The sequence below is a fragment of the Ailuropoda melanoleuca genome, chromosome 6 (genome assembly GCF_002007445.2).
Source record: "Ailuropoda melanoleuca isolate Jingjing chromosome 6, ASM200744v2, whole genome shotgun sequence".
NCBI classification, from domain to species: domain Eukaryota; kingdom Metazoa; phylum Chordata; class Mammalia; order Carnivora; family Ursidae; genus Ailuropoda; species Ailuropoda melanoleuca.
The window spans coordinates 61,234,243-61,256,613 of record NC_048223.1 but is presented as its reverse complement, the minus strand read 5'-3'; the positions used below and the strand labels follow the sequence as shown (position 1 = coordinate 61,256,613).

At 39.3% G+C, this 22,371-nt stretch overlaps 1 protein-coding gene across 6 annotated transcripts in view; it reads right to left on the bottom strand.

The window, feature by feature from the left end:
• TTC13 (tetratricopeptide repeat domain 13) overlaps positions 1 to 22,371 on the bottom strand; it is a 79,166-nt gene that overhangs the window by 11,540 nt on the left and 45,255 nt on the right. For 5 of the 6 annotated variants that reach the window (XR_004626124.1, XM_034662518.1, XM_034662519.1 and 2 more), the window contains 9 exons: positions 22,219 to 22,301; positions 20,442 to 20,583; positions 19,982 to 20,156; positions 17,140 to 17,296; positions 10,133 to 10,263; positions 9,227 to 9,359; positions 8,296 to 8,388; positions 5,942 to 6,025; positions 5,034 to 5,118 (listed from right to left, as the gene is read on the bottom strand). Coding sequence is in view for 5 of the 6 variants with exons in the window: in XM_034662518.1 (XP_034518409.1) it covers positions 5,034 to 5,118; positions 5,942 to 6,025; positions 8,296 to 8,388; positions 9,227 to 9,359; positions 10,133 to 10,263; positions 17,140 to 17,296; positions 19,982 to 20,156; positions 20,442 to 20,583; positions 22,219 to 22,301 (1,083 nt within the window). In the remaining variant the exon portion in view is untranslated. Of the gene's footprint in view, positions 1 to 3,035; positions 4,464 to 5,033; positions 5,119 to 5,941; positions 6,026 to 8,295; positions 8,389 to 9,226; positions 9,360 to 10,132; positions 10,264 to 17,139; positions 17,297 to 19,981; positions 20,157 to 20,441; positions 20,584 to 22,218; positions 22,302 to 22,371 lie in introns of those variants that run through there. The other variant, XM_034662522.1, reaches the window with a different exon arrangement.

Here is a 22,371-nt window from a genome sequence, read left to right as displayed (position 1 = left end):
CACTAGATGTCCCACAGTGCAGGGGACAGTCACACATGATGGATGACTGACTGCCAGTGCCCCACTGGGGTTCCATGTCCATGGAACCTATTTATAATCTAATAATCACCTGGCCTCAAACCAGACTCCATTTCACACTTAGACACTACATATTTTACATGGTTTGGTTTTTTTTAAAAGTTATTAATTTATTTAAGTAATCTCTACACCCAATGTGGGATTGAACTACATAGTTTTAATACACACTGAATTTTCCATGAATGCAAATAGCGTCCAGTTGAGGGAAGAGGGTTAGGCATTAATCTGCAAGGTTACCATTTCAAAAAACCCTGTCACCACCAACACTGTAGCTCATGATTCTTAAGTCAGCAAGTAATGCCCAGACACGGGGGTGCGTTTGCAGCTGTCGGGTTCAACACCACTTTCTGTGCAGGTGTAAACAACCAGCTCCTTCGATACGGCTTCTCGAGAAGATAAGCCTGAATGCTGCCATCCTGAACTACACACATGCCTATCTATCACAGACGGTTTCCCTGGCAGACCTCCTTTATGGCAAGATGGTGACGTTCTAAAGAACTTGAGTAGGTGTGATATATTCTCTGTGAATTTGAGTATAGGAAAGGAGGCATCGAACACGGTTACTGAGTTAATACCAGGGTGGCTTTGAGAAGGTTGAGAACCACTGCATTCATTCATCAGACACTCGCAATAAGCCCCTGAGGTGAGATCTGGCCAGAGTCATTGCTCCCAGCAGACAGGAGCCTGGGATCTAGACCGTGGAAGAGGTTCCCCCAAGCCCAGTGAGGCACAGAGCACCAGCTCACTGCTTCATTCACAACGTGATGGTTCCTGGTTATTCCTTAGAAATAGACAAGCTCTGGTCCTACCCATTTCTTAAATTTTATTTGATGTAATCAATTCTTTCTAGTATAGCTACAAGAACACTGATTCAACTTTTACATTAAAGTTCAAGCCATTAATTGGAAAAAATAAAATCCACCTGCTGTTGGCAAATTTTTGAGTAGTTATATTCCCGGGCAGAGAAGAGGTTCATAAAATTATAATTTCTTAATGGATTATACTTTTAAACAGTAAAATTTCTGTCCCCTGAGGTCTTCATCTTGAATTACACTGCTTTTGATGTTAACATGTTAATATTTCCTTCCATTACCATTTGCCTGGTACACCTTTCTTCCTTCCCCTTTTTAAACGTTCTCTTATTATGCGTGTCTCCCATAAACAGCACATAGCTGGACTTTAAAACACCAATCTGAAATCCTCCATCTTTCACTGAGGGATCAATTATAATGCCATGCTGACTTCTGACTGCCATTACATCCATTTCTTACCCACCCTACTTTTTTCCCCTTCTCTTTTTGGGTCAGTCAGTGATTATACTCTCTCACTGAAAAAACAAATACCTTAGTAACAGTTTTACTTCCTTTCTCTACTTTCTTCAACCTCTAATGTTGACATTAGCTAGTACTTTAATTTCAGACATGTATATTTTTTAACATCAGGCATTAACAATTCATTTCAGTGCCTTATTCACCATGATTTCTTATATTTCATGTTTTCTTCCTTCTTGGGGTTATTTTGTGAGAGTACATATGTCCTTCAATCATTCTGACAATCTGAAAATCTAGGCTTGATGAGGTTCCTAAATGACTATGTTTGAAACAGTTTTTATTTGACCCTCACACCTGAACACTGGTACAGTGGGTTCAAATACATTTCCCTTAGTTGTCTTCTAGAATCCACTATTGCTGGAGGGAAGTCGGGCATCCATAGAATTCTCCTTCCTTAGTATTTGGTTTTTATTCTGGAAGCTTGAAGATGTTCTTTTTATTTGTTGTGTGTGTTAAAATATACATCATATAAATTTGCCACTTTAACCATTTGTGAATGTATAGTTTGATGGCGTTAAGTACATTCACACTCTTTGCAACCATCACCACTGTCCATCCACAGAACTTTCCAAATACAAACTCTGTCCTCATTAAACACTGATTCCCCACTCTCCCTCCCCCAACCCCTGGCAGCCACCATTCTACCTTCTGTCTCTGAATTTGACTCCTCTCGACACCTCATATGAGTGGAATCATAGGGTATTTGTTCTTTTGTGACTGCCTTGTTTTTTGTAGCATAATGTCCTCAAGCTTCATCCGTGTTGGAGCCTGGGTCACAATTTCTTTCCTTCTCAAGGCTGAATAATATTCCATCATATGGCTAGAAGACATATGATTTAGCCAGTCATCGCTCAAGGGACACTTGAGCTGCTCCCATCCCTTGGCGCCTGAACAATGCTGCCACGAACATTGGTGTACAAGTAACTGTTCAAGTCGCTTCTTCCAATTCCTTCGAGCGTACACCTAGAGGTGGAGTTGTTGGATCATATGGTAACTGTATGTCTAATTTTTTTGAGGAACTCTCTTTCACCTTGAAGTCCCCAAATTTTATCAGAATGTGTCTAGGTGTCAATGTTGAACATCATGTTGAACATCCAGGGGGCCCTCGACTGATCTTTTCCTCTCTCTACAAGCTTTCCTTCTATTGTTTTGTTGACTAAGTGCTCTGCTTCTTTATCTTTCTTCTTTCCTTTCAGAATTTCTATCAGACAGGTCCATTCATCTTCTGTTCGTCATCTCTCATAGTTTATATTTCTTTGTCTTTTACATACTACATTCTGGGAGAATTTATTGGTTTGATCTTCTAGCTTGTATATATTTGATATTCAGCTGTCTTTAATGTACTAGCCTATCTGAGATTATTTTTTAATTTATGAGAATTCTATTTTTTTCTACTGTCTGTCTATCTATCTATCTATCATATGATAACTGGCTCAAATCTCTCAGGAAATTAATTTATGTACTTTCTTTTTTTTTTTTTTTTTTAAAGATTTTATTTATTTATTCGACAGAGATAGAGACAGCCAGGGAGAAAGGGAACACAAGCAGGGGGAGTGGGAGAGGAAGAGGCAGGCTCATAGCGGAGGAGCCTGATGTGGGGCGATCCCATAACGCCGGGATCACGCCCTGAGCCGAAGGCAGACGCTTAACCGCTGTGCCACCCAGGCGCCCCTAATTTATGTACTTTCTATTGAGGTAAAATTTACATACAATGAACTTCACATGTATAATTTGCTGCATTCTGACAAATGTATACACCCACGTACTCACGTACCCACTATTCCATCAAGATATAGTGTATTGCCATCATTCTGGAAAGTTTCCTCCTACCCCGTTAAGGTAAATCTCACTTCTCATAAGCTACCATTACTCTGGTTATCTATCCCCGTAGATCAGTGAAACTTATTAGAAATGGAATCACACTCTTTTGCATGTGGCTTCCTTTGCTCAACATCATATTTTTTCTGAGGTTCACCCTGGTTGCTATGTGCATAGCAGTCCCCTTTCTCCGTTTTGTTACTGAATAGTGTTCCATCACTTGCCTCCTGTGAGAAGTGATGGCAGATCCTTGTAAAACCTCCTGATCTGGAAGACAGCCTCTGGACAAGGAACTGGCACACAAACCTTGGGCCATATGCAAAACCCAAGTAGTGGCTTCTCTGTGAGGCTGGGCACCGACTTTGCCTTCATTCGCCATGTAGAAAAAGGGAGCAGGACCCACATCTGGGTCCTTGTTAGGCCTCACAATGAGACTGAGGATGCCACAAAGCCTTGTTCTCTGTCCGGCATCCTGCTAAGTGAACCGAGTGCTGGATTACAGACAATGTGTCTTGTGAACTGACTACCCATATGAATCTGAGACCATGGACTTTCGGGTTCTCCAATTTTCTTTTGGTTGTTTTATAGTTTCCATTTCCCTGCTGAGATGTTTCATCATCATGTTCATGTTTTCCTTTAAGTCCTTGAACACATTTATGAAGCAAAGACTTTAAAAGACCTAATTCCAACTTCTGGATCATCTGGGGGTCTGTTCCTGTTAAATGGTTTTGTTTTTCTTGGTTATGGGTCACGTTTTCCAGTTCTTCATTTATCTAATAATTTAGAAGTCTAGATTGGGTTTCCTTCTTTTAAAGGGTATTGAGTTTTATTTTGGCAGACAGTCAAATCACTAGCAGATCCATTTAATCCTTTTAGGCTTGTTTTTTTTCTCTGTTAGGGTGCACTATTTAGAAATTGTCCTTTGTCCTAGGATGTGAACCTTTCCCTAGGTGGTCTCACACCTACAGTGAGTCCTTCCTGGGGTTGCAATGAGATGCCCAAGGCGCTCACAGGATCCCTCCATCCTGGCAAGGCCACAACTCCAATGTCACTCAGTGGTGTCAAATCACCAATACCTCTGTTCAGCTCTCACCCCCACAGCAGCCACTCTCTGCAGAGCCTCTCAGAGTCTCACTGCATGCACACAGTCGAGTTCTCAGCCAAGGATGACAAGGAACGCCATGACCTCCAGGTACTCCTCACCTTGAGCAGCGTCTTCCTCTTCTGGACTCTGCCCTGTAAATTCCAGACACTTCAGCAGATCCCAGCTCCAATCTCTGCCTCCTTAGCTCAGTAAGACCACCATACTCTGTTTAGGCTCCACATACACAGTGGTTTAGTAAATAACCCCAGGTAGAAAGCTGGGGTGAACATGGGCTCCCCTCAGGTGTTTCCCTCTTCTTGAAAAATCAGTCTTATAATTGCCAACACCTGAAAACAGCTGCCTTGTAGTTTGTCCAGTTTTAGAATTGCTATGGTGTGGAAAGGCAGTCAAGTACCAGGTACTCCACGGTGGCCAGAAGCAGAATTCAACTGCAGAGATTTTTAAGTTTCCTTCTGTTTCCTGCATCAACTGCTTCCTCACAGATTGGCTTTTATGTTTGAGACTGATGCCTGTGTTTATTTTGGTTCTTATTCAGAGTGTGTTCACATTAGTGTTTTCAGGTAGAATGCTTTATAAATTTTAAAATACTTACAGCATAATATTAATGAACATGAATTTAAAGTTACAAATTCTTTTTAAAAAGTGCCCTAGTTTGTTTTGTTTTCTAAAAACACCTCCCAGGATTTTGATGACAAACTTACCTTCATAATTGGAAGAAGGTCTTCTACTTTGTGTACCTTTTCCAGAGCTTCTCTAACTTCCAACAGTCCTTTAGGATTATTAGCTCTTAAAAAAAGAAAGAGCAAGGGACAGAGAGAGAGGGAGATGGCAAACTAAAATTAATACAGAAATGTAATAATTGCCTACATTAATTACTATTACCTTTAATTTAAATAAATCATCCTCAATTGTGAGTAGCTCAATATTCAAAATGGTGGGCCAGGACAAAAGTTTCTAAATAATGGGATGATTTAATCCCATGAATTTGGGGCTGCAGATGACAATCAAGAAACCAGCAGCCCATCTAGAAAGTGAAACAGAGAAAAGCAGAACGGATTGACAGCCAGTGCTTGTATACACATGTATGGATCTTGATTTGGCCATGAAACCTTGATTCTCCTATGCCATCTCTGAAATTAGAAGTGATTTTTTTTTCCTTTTGAAAGTCGCTCAAATGGAAGTATCCTGCTAGATTTTTATATCAATTCTATATTTACTTGGTGATAACTTTCCATTCAGAATTCTTTTTTCCCCAGTGTTTTGTTCACTATTATATCTATACCATATGGCCTTTCAGGTGAGGGAGAATGAATATGACGGCTGAAATCCCTAATAAAGAAATTCAAAGAAACATCCTGCTCTTTAGAGAAAAGAGATGAGAAAAGTCACAATATTATAAGATTTAAAAAACCCTGTGGATTTTGTGAAGCTGTTAAAAGAAGGTTGATAAGTCATTACCGACAGAGTTTTTGATTCCAAACACTGTGTAAACATTTGATATACTTTGTTTAGTCTGTCAATAGGCTTAGTTTTCAAGTTTCACAAATGAAACTAATGTAAAATATATCAAAGCTAGCAATTACTATGAAAAAGAAAACTGAAGGGTTACCCGTGATAAACAAGAATTCTATCTTTAATAAAATGAAGAATCTTCTCAAAATATTCCAGGTATCTCATGTTAATCACCTGACCCCTGTAAGAAGAAAAAAAAATTAAGAATCTTTTTACAAAAGAGTATATCTGAAACAACATCTGATTTCCAAGTTAATTCAAAAGAACAGTCAGAGAGCCAAGAAAATAATGCAGCAAATAATTTTGGAAACTTCACTTGTTTGTAACCAATGAATGGAAGAAGCAAACAATTGTCTTAGCAAGATTGCTCATCAGCTCTTGCAGCTTTTTCTGGTAGGAAAGACACCAAACTCAGCCCTGGAGATGCCAAAACGAGAAGAAAAATCCTCAGGTACTTATATGCCAATTTCATTTTACGAAGCCCTCTACTTTTTCTCCTCTTTCTTGGTTCTCCCTGTCGTATTATCTGCTCCCACTCCTTCTTGCAGTCTAGCTCAGGGAGCCTTCATCTCCTCTGCCTGCTGTAAATATTATTTTACTCACATTTCTATCCCCACCTCCTAATTTTAAAACTCCCTCCCAGAACTTCATGTACAGCCAACACGCTGTATACATCCCACTGGCATACATGTATCTTAACACGTACACACCCAACTGCTCCCTGGGCATCGCTCCCTGGATTCCCTATAGACATCTCAAACCTGAAGTCCATAATTGTGAACAGGAAGTCACTCCTGTACCCTGCACTTCCCCCAGCCCCAGCCCCAGCCCCAAACACGGCCACCTACTTTTTGTCCTATTGTCACCTGGCCTACTGGAAGGACCATGCACCTGAGAGGGAGAGGGGACTGCCTCCCATGGTTGCCCACGCTCTCCCCGATTTCCAACCCACCACCAGTGCTCCTGAGTCTACACTCTCAATACCCATCTCGTCCCCTCCCACTCACTTCCACAAAGCTATCTGAACCTGGTACTTGTTCACCTGAATTATTACACAACTTTCCAACCTCTTCTCTTCCCTCCCGGGTCACCACCCTCTCTCATCTATCCTGCCACCTACAGCCCAAGTGACCATCTGAATGTGCAAATCTGCTCTGTCACTTCTCTGCTTACAATCTCTGAACTGCTCTCCGTCACCTTTAAGGGGGGAAAAAAGCCTTAAGTGGCATATAAAGTTATTTCTATTTTGGAAAAAAGTTTTTATATTTTGATCTCTTTCAAGCCTCAATTCCTGATGATTCTCCCTGAATTGTAAATTAATCACCAGTCCTAATGAATGAGTCATCCTTTCCTGACCACGCCTGACTCACTTGTCGTCCATGCCTCATCCACCTCTCTGCTTCCCATCTTCCCAAACAGCTCAAGCACCACCTAAAGGCTAGACTGGACACCCCTCTTCTGTGTCCCCCTGGCATCCTGTACACATGACCACCATTACTCTTAACACACTATGTCACAGTTCACCAGTCTGTCCTCACTAAGCTACGTCACTATCGCGCAGCACAACACGTGGACAGTGGCCTTCAATTAAAGCAGGCGGAGTCTATCTATACATGTCACAAATTACTCCATAAGAAACAGGAACACACAAGTCACAAGAGGAAAAGAAAATTCTTTTCTAGAAAGTAAAAAAAAAAAGAAAAGAAATGTATAAATGACATTCCCATTAAACTTAACGTCAGAGTTGTATTGAATGATATTTTCTTGATCAGGCTTCTGGAAGAAGAAGCATTTTAGACATGACACAACTCCCACATTGGTAAATTTTATCTAAAAGTAAATTCATGGCTCCCCTTGAAGCTGATGTTCTTTAATATTTGTTCATCATCTATTTGGCTAAGCACATGCAGGTGGCTAAGTCCCCATGTCCCTAATCTGTAGAGCCTCTGGACAAGACAGAAACTCTCCTGTTAACCTGCTCACCCTTTCAGGAAGGCTTAGCTACCAGTGCTACTGAGCCTACCCCTGTTTGTTGGGGTTTTGGAGATGGGACAGAGGAGCCCTTCCCCCACCACAATTCTTGTCTAAGAATTCTTTGAGCCATGCAACATTATCAGGATATTATGGGAAATGTAATGTACTCCATATGATTACTTGCTATGATGTTTTAGGACCTTTAAGAGGAACATCCTTGGCAAAAATCTGGCAGTCTTCCCCTCAACTGAGCTGTGCGTCAAAGAGAAGAGCCAGGGGAAGGAGCATGTACTGCATTTCTTCCTGCAACTGGATTAGCTGAAATGAATGCAGGCAGGACCTCACAGGTACAGAGCTAATCTGTGTATGCCTTTGTCAAAAAGTCACCAGGGAAGGAGCAAGGGCCACTCACAGTCTCCATGACTTATTTAGAATACACTCCTGTGAAAATAGGGAAGATGCACAAAAGGTTCCTACCTGATTAAATTGATGTGGTTGTTAAAACCTCTGCTAAGGCTTCGTGCTGGCATTTGATCTAACCACAACACTGGCTGGTCTGGGTCAGCAATCCTATAAAACAGAGCTTGTTAAAGACGAAGACCTTATAAAACCTACAAATGCTCAAAAGCACTAACAATAAAACCTGAGAAGTCTTTGCAAAAGCGGGGAGAAAGCAATTGCTCAGTCCTTTACATCTAAAAATATGCAACACCAACCTGCAGATTCCAAATAGATGTTCCAATTGGACCAAGTAGGACGTCAGTACAGGTTTACGAGAAGGGCAGTATTTTTCTCATATAAATGAGTATCAATGGTTTCCCCCACTAAACTGCAGCTGGTTAGGCAGGCACACACTTCAACTATCAAGAACAATGAAGTTCATTCAAAGGTACCATAGATCGTGACACGCTCTTTCAAAGAGACTGTTTTTTCTGAAACACTTCATTAAAATATGCTTGGAAACTTGATAGCACTCAATCCTTATAATTCATAAACATTAGTTGAGTGTATTTCAAAGAATAATGATGCCAGCAACTTCTGACACACCTGAGAGAGGAAAACATAACTTACAAGGCCTATTGTTAGTAACAAGACAGGATTCAAAACCTGTTAACTAAGTGGGAGGTACAGGCCTCCAGTTATGGCAACAAGTCACGGGGATGAGAGGCCCAGCATGAGGACCACAGTCAGTAATACTGTAACAGTGTTGTGTGGGGACAGATGGTAGCTACACTCGAGTGAGCACGGTGTAATGTACAGACTCGTCGGATCTCTATGCCGTACACCTGAAACTCACGTAATACTGTATGCCAAGTATACTATTCAAAAACACCTGTCAGCTACAGGAGGCTTCTATTGTTTTACAATGATAACGCTCCGACTTTATTTTCATTTAAAGATTAGTCACCGTCTCCACTTTACTGCGATGTCAAACATGTCTCTCCACTGCATTAGCCGTGTTTTCCCATTCATTCGAACTTTTGAGTTGGTCCACGTCCGCTGGACAGCTTGCATGACCTCCAATGCTGCCAAACCCATGGCTAAAAGAAGGAAAATGTTGAGAAAACAAGCATTTGTAAGTATGCTTCAGAGGAACTGATTTTCACCCACCTTACAGAGTCTCAGGGATAACTCCAGAGTCATTGTAGAAAGAAAGAATCATAAGTGTTGGTAATTTAACAAGACCAGAAGTACGTCACAGTCATCATAGTCCTAATAAAACTAAAATCTATCAGGGGGGGGCGCCTGGGTGGCACAGCGGTTAAGCGTCTGCCTTCGGCTCAGGGCGTGATCCCGGCGGTATGGGATCGAGCCCCACATCGGGCTCCTCTGCTATGAGCCTGCTTCTTCCTCTCCCACTCCCCCTGCTTGTGTTCCCTCTCTCGCTGGCTGTCTCTATCTCTGTCAAATAAATAAATAAAATCTTTAAAAAAAAAAAAAAAATCTATCAGGGGAAACTACAGGCATGCCCAAAGTTGTCTCCTCCCAGCTCTGCCTCCTACTGATGCAACTGGAGGTTTAAATTCTCCCTCGCTCCCACACTAAGCCAACAGCTCCCATGGATGGACTGTCTGATCTGCAGTGATGACTTAAGACCTATATTCTGTATCTACACTATAGCATCAGCACAAAAACCATGCTGGCGGCAGTCTTCTTTCAGAATTCACTGTGAATGAATCTCTACATTTCTGTCCTGATCAAATGGAGATTTTGAGTCAGCACAATTATTTTTTTTTTAAAAAAGCACAACATGGTTTGACAATCCTTGCTCTTATGTCAGAAATATTTCCATTTTCAGACAGTTTCAGAATACCTCTGTGTATTCTCTTGTTTGGCAGGAAACCAGGTGTCTCATATTGCATCAGTGATCCCAAACGATCAGCTACACAGATGAGCTCTTGTACCTCAGGCTTATAACTCTCAAAGTTCTGATGTAACACGTCTCTGGAAGAAACATTACATACATGGTAAGGACTTCTACAACAAATGTCTGGTAATCCAATTTCAACTGGAAAGCAGTCACTTCCTCCACTGGAAAACTAATCAAGAAACCTATGACCACAGAATCTTTACTTCAGTGCTTGGCACCCAACCACACACAAATTGAAAGACGTAATCTTCGCGAGTGTATGCGCACACAATTATTATCACATGCTTGTAACACTGATAACTGGAGTGCAATTCAGGAAACAGCCATGACCATTATTTGGTTTATAAACGTCCCCAGAATACATAACCTGCACGGACTGTCTTTATCAACAAGCAACCAAATCTCTGCCCTATGTCCATCCCCTACCCCTGCCCCAAGTTGTATTATACCAAGTATTCTTGGAAATAGCCTATGTGACTAGTATGAATTATTTAGCTGCCAACCTCCTTGAAGTTTGCATAACAAAGTTTGCAATTTTAAGTTATAGGTATGTAGAGGTCCCCAAGACCACCCGTGGGTTCAGTGACTCTGCACAGTTGTCCTCATGGCTGTGATCTGTTATAGCAAAAGGACACAAGCACAAGCATCAAAGGGGAAAAGCTCATGGGGCGAAGTCCAGAGGAAACCAGGTGCAAGCTTCCAAGGGTCCGTTCCCAAGGGAGACACACAGGATTCACTCCCCCGTGTGAAATGCTGCCAACCACAGGAGCGCATGAGACACTCACTGTAATTAAACTGCAATTAATTTGCAAAGAATCGACCCATTGATATTATTGAACTTCCTATTCTTGAACACAGTATTTCTATTTGTTTTCTCTCAGTAACATTCAATAAAGTTTTGTGAAGATTTCCATACAGGTTTTGTACAACATTTGTAAGATATATTCCTAAGTACTTATTGCTATTATAAGTGGTATTCTTGTTTGTTGCTATTATACAGAAATGCAAATGAATTTTATAAGCATAGTAATTATAATCAACCGCCTTGTGAAATGCACCATTTCTTATAATTTGTTTGTGGATCGTATTTTTTTGTAAAAACTCATACGAACTGTACATCTATGTAACTGGTTTTTCTTCTGTTTTGCATTGTCTAGAACCTCTACTTCACTGCTGAAGGAAGGCAACGATTCCAGGCTTTTTGGTCTGGTTCCTGATTTTATTTTTATTTTCATTTATTTATTTATTGCTCCTGACGTTAATGTGATTATATCTAACGCTTCATTAGTTAAAATGATGTTTGCTACATGTTTCTGATTGTTACCATTTATCAGGCTGAGGAAATACGGCAGTCCCCACCCCCCATCCACTGTTCGTTTTGTGCAGTTTCAGCTACCTGGGTTGCTCTGTGGTCCAAAAAAAGTAAATAAAAAATTCCTGAAATAAACAATAAGTTTTAAGTTGCACATAGCTTTTATTATGTATATTGCTATAACTGTTCTATTTTAGTATTAGTTACCATTGTTAATCTCTTACTGTGCCTCCTTTGTAAGTCACACTTTCTCAAAAGTATACATGTACAGGAAAAGACATGGCACAGCTGGCCCAAATAACACTGGTGGTGGAAGCATGGGGCGCTGACCTCCACTGCCCTGCAGTTGAAAATCCGTGTGTAACTCCTGATTCCCCCAAAACTTAACTACTAATACCCTACTGTTGACTAGAAGCCTTACTAATAACATAAACAGCTGATTAACACATACTTTATATGTTATATGTAGTGTATATTGTGTTCTCACAATAAACTGAGCTAGAGAAAAAAATGCTGTTAAGAAAATCACAGGAAGAGAAAATTCATTTGTAATACTGCATGGTATTTATTTAAAAAAAAAAATCCACATAAGGGGTGCCTGGGTCAGGCTCAGTCGGTTAAGCGTCTGCCTTCACCTCAGATCATGATCCTGGCTTCCTGGGATCAAGCCCTGCATTGGGCTCCCTCCTCCCCATCCCTCTGCCCCCTCCCTGCTCATGCTCGCTCTCTTGCTCATAAATAAATAAAATCTTAAAAAAAAATTTTTTTTAAATCCACATAAAAGTGGATCTGTGCAGTTCAAACCATGTCGTTCAAGAGTCAACGGTACTCACAGGGTTGAGTACTATCCACAGTCTCAGGCATCCAGTGGAGGTCTTGGGACATATCCCCTCACAACAGGGGGGGGATACTGTACTGTGGTTTTCCAGTCTGCTAAGAGTTTTATCTTTTATGAAGTGTAAATGGTTATTTTTTTTCTACTTGTTTTTCTGTATCTGTTGGCATAATTAATGTGGTTTTTCTCCTTTAATCTATTAACTGCCAATTATATTTATACATTTTCTGAAGTTAGATCACCTTTCTATTCCTAGGAAAAACCCAAATTGGTATGATACTATCTTTCTTATATATAGATAAGTTTGGATTTTGTTTAGGATTCTTACATCCACACTTAACAGTAAGAATGGCCTCTAAGTTTCCTTTCATGTACAATCTTTCTTTTTTTTAAGATTTTATTTATTTATTTGACAGAGAGAGAGAGAGAATGCAGCAGAAGGAGAGGGAGAAGCAGACTCCCCACTGAGCAAGGAGCCTGACAGAGGGCTCGATCCCAGGACCCCGAGACAATGACCTGAGCCGAAAGCAGATGCCCACTGAGCCACCCAGGCGGCCCTTTCATGGACAATCTTATCAGGTTTGGTATCATATCAGCCTCACAAAATGATTTGGAAATATTACCTTCTATTCTCCTGAAAGTTTGACAGAACATTTCTGTGATACCATTTGGGCTTGGTGATTTTGGGGTGTATGTGTGTGTGTGTGTGTGTGTAGATATTTTTAAATACCAATTCAATATCTTTAATAATTATAGAACTATTCAGTCTTCTTCTTCTCAAGTCAGTTTGAAAAATTGTGATTTTTCTAGGAATTAGCCCACTTATTTTTTTGTGTTTAAATTTGCATGCATATTTTCATGGCATTCTGAGCATTTTAATATCTGCTCATGTGCAGTTATATCTCTTTTTAACATTTCCAATAGTTAGAGCTTTTTAGTTATTTTCATTAAAAAAAAATCAATCTCACCAGAAATTTCTGTTAGTAAAAGAAGATAAAAGTCTGACTTTGACAAAAGTCTGTTTTATATTTAGTTTTCATTAATTTCTCTCTTCAGCCTTCAGTTTCCTTCTTTCTGCTTTCTTTGTTGTTTTTCCTGCTCCATAATTTTTATACATATCTATTGACTTGCTTTTTTTCTAGTATAGCATTTAAAGACACTAATGTTTTTTATAATATTAGTCTCAATGTATTCCACAATTTTTGGTATGTGGAATTTTCATCTTTTTTCATTTTTATTTTTATTTATTTTTTTTTAAAGATTTTATTTATTTATTCGACAGAGATAGAGACAGTCAGCGAGAGAGGGAACACAAGCAGGAGGAGTGGGAGAGGAAGAAGCAGGCCTCATAGCAGAGGAGCCTGATGTGGGGCTCGATCCCATAACGCCGGGATCACGCCCTGAGCCGAAGGCAGACGCTTAACCGCTGTGCCACCCAGGCGCCCCTTTTCATTTTTAAAGTATATTCAAATTTCTACTGTGGATTTCATCTTTAATCCACATTTCAATATGTGTGCTTTGTAATTTCCAAATAAGGAGGATTTTTTTTCTTATATGTAAGTTTAATCATACTGTAATCAAATATGATATCAGTTATTTGAAATGTATTTAAATATGAGTAGTAAGTGGTCAATCTTTATAAACGACCTAAGTAAATTGAAAAGAATATGTATTCTTTGATTATTGGATACAGAGTTCTCTAGTAGACTAACAGATCAAATTTGTTAAATATGTTGTTAAAATAGTCTAAGTCTTTACTAGTTTTTTTGTGTTTGACTTCTCAAAAATTAGAATCTCTCATTAGGATACCGAATTTATTGATTTTTCTGTGTATTTCTATCAATTTTTAAAGTTATTTTATCAGGTATATATAAATTTAGATTTATATCTTTCTGGCGATTTGAACCCCTGTCCTTATGTAGTAATAATCTTTTTCCCAGTAATTTAAAAAAATTTTAGGGGCACTTGGGTGGCTCAGTCAGTTGAGCATCTGACTCTTGGTTTGGGCTGAGGTCATGACTTCAGGTTGTGAGATCAAGCCCCACATCGGGCTCCACACTCAGCTCAGAGCCTGCCTGAGATTCTCTCTCTCTCCCTCTGCTTTCCCTCTGCTCGCACACCCTCCCTCTAAAATAAATAAATCTTAAAAAAAAAAAAAAAATAGGGGCACCTGGGTGGCTCAGTCAGTTAAGTTTCTGCCTTCGGCTCAGGTCGTGATCCTGGGTTCCTGGGGTCAAGCCCTGTGTCAGACTCCTTGCTCAGCAGGGCAGTCTGCTTCTCCCTCCCCCTCTGCCCCTCTTCCCTGCTCATGCTCTCTCTTGCTCTCTCTCAAATAAATTAATAAAAATCTTTTAAAAATAAAAGTAAAAATAAATTTAATAATTTTAAATCTATTAATATTACCTACATCAGGATTCTTTTAGTGTTTCCCAAGTATAACTTTTTCCATTCTTTTACTTTCAATCTTTGTGTCCTTATGCATTACATGCCCCTTGTAAAAAGCAATTAACTGGATTTTTAAAACATTCCAATCCAACTATGTCTGTCTTTTGACACTTAGTCCATTTGTATTTATTTTCATTATTAATATATCTGGATTATTTCAACTATTCTTATTTTTTTCTTTTTACTTGTCCCACTTTTTTAATGCCTCCCTCCCTCCCAGTCCCCTCTTTCTCTGGTTGATTTTAGTTTTTGTTTTGTTTTTGTTTTTACTTTTCTACTAATATAGAAGCTGTACACTGTTTCTAACTTATAGTACTCACCCTAGATATTTTAAATATTTACGTATAACTTAAAGCTCTATCATAATATTTAACCCATATTCCTTTAGAATACTTAATTTTTGCTATCCCTTAACCTACTTGCTATTGTTCCCAATATTTTATTTCTGTCCTTTTTATATAGCCCCCAAATCAGATATTTTATGTAGACAATGCTTAGACTTACCAATTTATCATGCTTACCATTTTTCTTTTCTCATTATTCCTTCTTGTATCTCAAATCTTGCTTGAGGTTAATTGCCTTTTTCTTTAATTACATGCCTTAGAAGTTTTTTTAGTGAATGGGAGGTGGTGATTAATTCAGTTTTTGATTATCTGAATATATGTTTATTTGGTCTTTATTCATAAAAATTAGTTTTGCTGAGTATAGAATTCTAGATAGAAAGTTATTCTTTTTTCAGCACTTTGAAGATGGTCCATTATCTTCCAGCTGCCGTTTTGATGTTGAGAGGCTTATAATCAGTCCAATCATCGGCCTTAAGTAGATGATAGGATTTGTCTGTAAAAAATTTTTTCTCCGTATGTGTTCTCCTGTTACTTATGATATGTCTGAATATTGATTTCTTGCCATTTATGTTTCCTTAATTCTGGGAGACCATTAGCGATTATATCTTCAAAAATTGCCTCCCCTCCATTCTCTCCTCCCACGATTTCAATTAGATATAGGCTAGACATTCTTACACCTTCCACACCTTCTATCTCTCATGTTTTCTAACACTTAGATTCTCTTGCTACATTCTAGATAATTCCTAATGCTCTACCTTCCAATTCTGCAATTTTCTCTCAGCTATGCCTAATTTGCTATTTAGCTTACAAGTTGAATTCTTCATATCAATGGTTATATTTTCTATTCCTAAAGCTTCCAATTTATTTTTAATCTGCCTGGTCACTTTTTTTTTTTTTTTAAGATTTTATTTATTTGACAGAGACAGACAGCGAGAGAGGGAACACAGGCAGGGGGAGTGGGAGAGGAAGAAGCAGGCTCATAGTGGAGGTGCCTGATGTGGGGCTCGATCCCATAACTCCGGGATCACGCCCTGAGCTGAAGGCAGACGCTTAATGGCTGTGCCACCCAGGCGCCCCCTGCCTGGTCACTTTTGATAATCTCTTGTTTCTTGCTGATGTTTGTGATTTCTTCATACTTTCTTTAAACATTTCATTTGGAGTTTGAGAGTGTATTCAACAATTCCAATACCTGAAGTCCTTCAGAGTCTAAATTTGCTGTTTGTTATTTCTGTTGATTTTCACATATGGTTTTGTGATCTTGGTTTTTGATTCTCATACTAATGATCTTAATCTGTGGGCATACTTGGACCCCCAAATTGGCACTACTATCTTTCCAGGCAGGATTTGCATTTGCTTTTGTTGAGAACCTATGAATGTGGTCCTCCAATCTGGAACCACTTTAGCTCCTTAAAAAAGTTCAGCAAACCCATCTTGCTTATGCCTCAAGGCATTCCATTGCAGTGGCTGTTAGATGCCCTTACCTCCAGGATACTTTCTTCCTTTCAAAGGTGCCTATCATTCACCACTTTAGTTTGAATCTGCCCCCTGCTTTTCTTTCTTTGTACAGAGTGAGGGGATTGATCTTTGCAGATTTTTCTTAATTTTTAAGGCATTGCTAGACTCCCAGGAATTAATTTCTATTCTAGATCTTATTGTTTTGTAACGGGATAGCCCTTTAGCCAAAATGCAGCAGTAGACGACCAGCACTGTGATTTCAAACGTTTGGTTTTAAGTAATCTGTTCTAAAAGTAACATGGTAATAGTAAATGCATATCAACAGCCACCAATAAGTACATTTGAAGTCTGAAGGTTGGGCTAGAAGGGAAGGTGATATCCACAGGTAAGTTTCAAAGTACCTTATAAACTAAAAGAAATATTTGCAGACATATCAAATCCAAAAATAAATTCCTGAGAAACACGGATAGGAAGCCATTACTGAGCAAGAGTTAGCACGATGAGCTAATAGCTCAGCCTTGAAAAAGCAAAAAAAGCTGTTTTCACTTAAAGCACTTACTTTATGTGGGGCTGCAACCCTGGCTGCTCTTCATAGTCTTCTATGAGGAAAGGCAGATTTTTAGCCCAATGGTCTTTAAAGCTTCCAGGCAGATCCACGTCGATGTTATATTCCGTAAGAGGAGTATCGAGGTGTGCGTGAAGATATCGAGAATACTCTGCAGATAGGAGACAAGATCTGACACACTCAAATATTGCTAAAGAAATCTTTTGTATTGCTAGCTGCCATATAAATACTTTGTAACAAATGGTTAACTCCAAGAATTCCAAGAATTCTAAATGGAGACTCCAAATTGTAGTAAGTCACTATTATTATGTGATACAGGGTAACTCAAGGTGCCAGGATTGAACATAAGCCTGTCAACCTGGGTCCACTTTGGCTAAGTTTTAATCAACTTTGCATGAACCACACCAAAGATCTCACTTGCTAGTTGCATTGTCTGAGAATCCAAGTTCAGGGTCAGACAAACCCTGGTTCTCTGTCAACTGATATGAATCAACTGACTATGTATATGATTTCATCAACTGACTAACTGCTACTTATCTCTACAGAAACAGTGCAGAAAACTGCCAGGATACGGAGTGCTCCTCCTTCAATCTATAGCTCACGTGCTCTACTAAACCAGGAAACAAGAGGAAATCATAATTTAGAGTGAAGAGCTATGCTGCCCAGTAGGCAGCCCCTACCACCTGGCTAGGGAACGCTTAAAATGTGGCCAGTGTGTTGGATGCCTGGGTGGCTCAGTCAGTTAAGTGTCCAACTCCTGATTCTGGTCATGATCTCAGGGTCTTGAGGTGGAGCCCTCTGTCAGGCTCTATGCTGGGTGTGGAAACTGCTTGAGATTCTCTCTCTCCTTCTCCCTCTGCTCCCTCCCCCACTGTTCACGCTTATGTACCCTCTCTCTTGTAAAAAAAAAAAAAAAAAAAGTATAAAACATGGCCAGTGTGACCTAGGAACTGTATTTTAAATTTTAATTAATCTAAATGTTAAAAACTGATAATTATTAGAAAACTTCAGTATGTTTGGAACAACTGACATATACGAATCTACTTTTTCAACTTTAAATTTTATGAAACATGACTTCAAATTAAGAATTTCCAATGAAAATTTAACATCCAAATTGAGATATAAATATAAAGATGTACTGTAAGTATAAAATATATACCAGATTTCAAAGACTTAGTACAAAAAATAATGTAAAATATCTAATGATATTAATGAATAGTGTTTTCATATTAATTATATGTTGAACTAATAGTATATATATACTGAATCAAATGAAATGTATTATTAAGATTAATTCCACCTTTGTGGTCCATATACACAATGGAATATTATTCAGCTATCAGAAAGAACGAGTTCTCAACATTTGCTGCAACATGGACGGCACTGGAGGAGATAATGCTAAGTGAAATAAGTCAAGCAGAGAAAGACAATTATCATATGATTTCTCTCATCTATGGAACATAAGAACTAGGATGATTGGTAGGGGAAGAAAGGGATAAAGAAAGGGGGGGGTAACCAGAAGGGGGAATGAAGCATGAGAAACTATGGACTATGAGAAACAAACTGAGGGCTTCAGAGGGGAGGGGGGTGGGGGAATGGGATAGACTGGTGATGGGTAGTAAGGAGGGCACGTATTGCATGGTGCACTGGGTGTTATACGCAACTAATGAATCATCGAACTTTACATCAGAAACCAGGGATGTACTGTATGGTGACTAACATAATATAATAAAAAAAATTAAAATAAAAAAATATTAATTCCACCTGTTTAATTTTACTTTTCTCATGTGGCTACTAGAAATTTACAACTCCAGGGCTCATAATTTTTTTTACAGTTGGACAGTACTGGTATGAGAGAGTTAATGATGACAAATGAAAGAGCAGAAGTGGAAGTAAACATCTGTGCTCTGTGTCAACAACAAAAATATTATCATGATGAGCACTGAGAATGTACAAAATTGTTGAATCATTATATAGTGTGCCTGAAACAAATATAACACCGAATGTTAATTGTACTTCAATTAAAAAATCCATTTGAAACAAAACAAAAAACAAAAACAAAAAACAAACCCAAATCCTGTTATGTATGATAGAGAAAAGGTGAGACTCTGACAAACCAAAAAGAGCTAGCTTAAAGATTGGCCTTCTCCCTTATCCCAACTGAATGTCTCCAAAGTATGTGATCACGAATTGTGATATGAAGGAATGACAGAGCAAAGATACTAAGTTTACATTTAACAGTAAAACCCTCAGAAAATGTTACTTTCCTTTGACTCCTATGTCTCTGGACAAGATGTGATGAGACACGTCGACAGTCAGAAGACTATCGCTTTCAGCTCAAAATAGGTTTTTCTGACTGAAGTAAAATTTTTTTCACTTTAAAAAGAAAAAAATGTAGGCAGTGGCAAACAAAGTACTGGACCAGTCTTTAGAAGACAGGAGCCCAGGCATGCCTGGGTGGCTCAGTAGGTCAAGCGTCTGCCTTCGGCTCAGGTCATGATCCCAGGGTCCTGGGATTGAGTCCCACATCCCACATCAGACTCCCTGCTCAGTGGGGAGTCTGCTTCTCCCTCTGCCTGCTGCTTCCCCTGCTTATGCTTGTTCTCTCTCTCTCTCTGACAAATAAATAAAATCTTATAAAAAATATTAAAAAAAAATAGAAGACAGGAGCCCTCTCCAGTGCAGGTACTGTTGCTAACCAAGGGAGGGGCTGTGTGCAAGCTACCTCGTGTCCTCGAGACTCAGCTGTCTCCTATGAAACATAAGAGGGACAAGCAATATGATTTCTGCAGCTCTGAGCGTTAAAATTCAATGACTGAGCCATTTTGTGACTTACCGCGGAGATATTTCACTTTCAGATACTCTGGGCTAGCCTTCTGGCCCGGGAGAGGATCATTTAGCATGACTTTAGTCTGCGCTTTTATTCCTTCATAGAACTGTCCCATGGCCACGTGGCTGAGTCCCTTCATGTACTGGCACACCTCGTTATAGGGCTCGAGCTGCAGACACCGCTGATGCACGGAAGGAAAAAATGCTGTGTTAGTATGAGTACAGTCGAGGATGACTTTCAAGTGCTTTATTCTTCGGTCTGGAGTTAGAGAAGTTTTCCCTCCAGGCTAAATGAGACCAAACACATGCTCTGTAAATTAGTCTACAGGACATGGCAATGGTTTTTTCTCTTTCTTTTTGTTAAGGTGTAAACACTGCTCTTGGCCCTCCTCCCTATTCATCCCACTCACTGTCATTGAAGAACAATCCGAGAGCTGCTAGAGTGCTCCTCGCTCATGGGTGCCCACCTTGAAGTTCTTCAGGGCTTCCTGCAGGCTGCCGTGGTGATAAAGCATCATTCCCCGGAGCTGCAGGGTCTGCACGTGATTTTGGTTGAGCAACAGTGCCTTCTGAAAGCTCTCGGTGGCAGCTTCGAAATTGCCCAGTTCTCTAGGTATTTAACCACAGTTATGAGCACAGTGCAGAACATTTCCGTGAACACACAGAATAAGTGAGCCTCAGGATTACAGTCCCATAAGTGATTCAGACACCTTGATGCGGATGTCCCCTTCTCTATTCTACCATTTTGAAACTCAGCTACATCCCACTTACTTTTCCTAAATTCTACCAGATTATAGGATAGCCACAAAGCCTTGAAATTCTTTGGGGAAAATGAATTTATTGATTTCCAAAGGCAAGTGCTTACTCAAATCCTTTTTCCCAATTCATGAACTCCAACCCCTAAAAAACTGTGTGTGAATTTTAATATTTAGATAAAACCATGCTTCTTCCTTGGGGAAAAAAAAAAAAAGAAGTATGTAGGTTACGATCATACACGGGTTCATCATTCTGAATCAAATTCAAAGGCTTAAAATTGTATTTTTTGTCACAGAAGTTACTTCACTAAAAAGCTGGTAAATCATTTCATAATTTAAAAATTTTTTAAAAAGTATGTTTTAGAATTCCATTTCAGAATGGAAATGATTATTACCAGCCTTCTTTTACATATTATGTTTTTACAAATAATAAAAGCACCTTCAAAACGTCCCATGTGTCAAATTTTCTGTAAATAATGAATATTTTTAAATAATATAACACTTGCTTACGTTTCTACAGCACTTTACTAATTACTCTGGGGGCTTTCAAATCTGTTTTCAATGTACGTCCCCAACAATTCTGTGGGACAGCAAGGATAAATGTCATCAGTTAAACCCAAAATGAATCCAAAGACACTTTCTTCAAGTCGGTGTCAGAGAGCTTCTCCAACTACTGCCATCAGATAAATAAGCCCTTGAATTCAATCCTTCCCGAGGGAGGGCCAACAGAGTTTTGAAGGGGATCTCTGTCACTGTGTCTTTGCTAACTTTTATAGAACCTTGCAATTGAGAACCCCGATGCTCAGGGAAGTTAAGGACACACAAGTATAAAACTGGCAGTCTAGAACTAGAACCAAATCTCTTGACTCCTGAATCCTGAGCCCTTTCTTTCACACCACTGAAATCTCCTTTTCAGGTCAGCGTGTAAAAATTTTTGAAAACCATAAAATCCGAGTAGCTCTACTACTGGTCAGGGTAATGCATGGAGTTGGGACGCCAGGCTCCAGGCACAACGTGTCTCACTCCTGAGAGAGATGCGTCGTAACTAGATCGTAATCAATCATACTGATGATAGGAATGCAGATAATTTTCCATCCCTTTAATCTAGGAAACTTCAAAGATCACAGTGATGTGGGAATTAACCTTACTCATTGTCTAGAAAAGCAGCAGGATCCAGGACTCAACAGCATATAATGCCACTATTCGAAACAATAACCCTTGAAGAACTAACATCTTCTAGACCAATACATATGAAGCGAAGCCGTTTAAAGAGGTAATAATGGATATCATGATATTCTCTGACACATGGTTCTTTCTATATGCCAGAGAAGCTCTCAACAAGCTTATTATAAATGCTTATGTGATTTAGAATGACAATCTTTTTTGGTTCAGAAATGCAATTTCTTTTAAAATATCACTACTATGTGAGGCTCTCTTGTCTCCCCACTGTACGCCTCCCTCCTACCCGGACTGCTATTGCTTTTCTTACCTATAGGCCTGTCCCAGACTTTTATATGCATCAATAAAATCAACTTTCTGCTTTAAGGCTTCTTTGAAGGATTCAATAGCTTCCTGAAAGAAGTATATAAAAAATTATGTCATTTGCATAACTGTTAAAGTCGAGTTTCACTTAAATCACTTA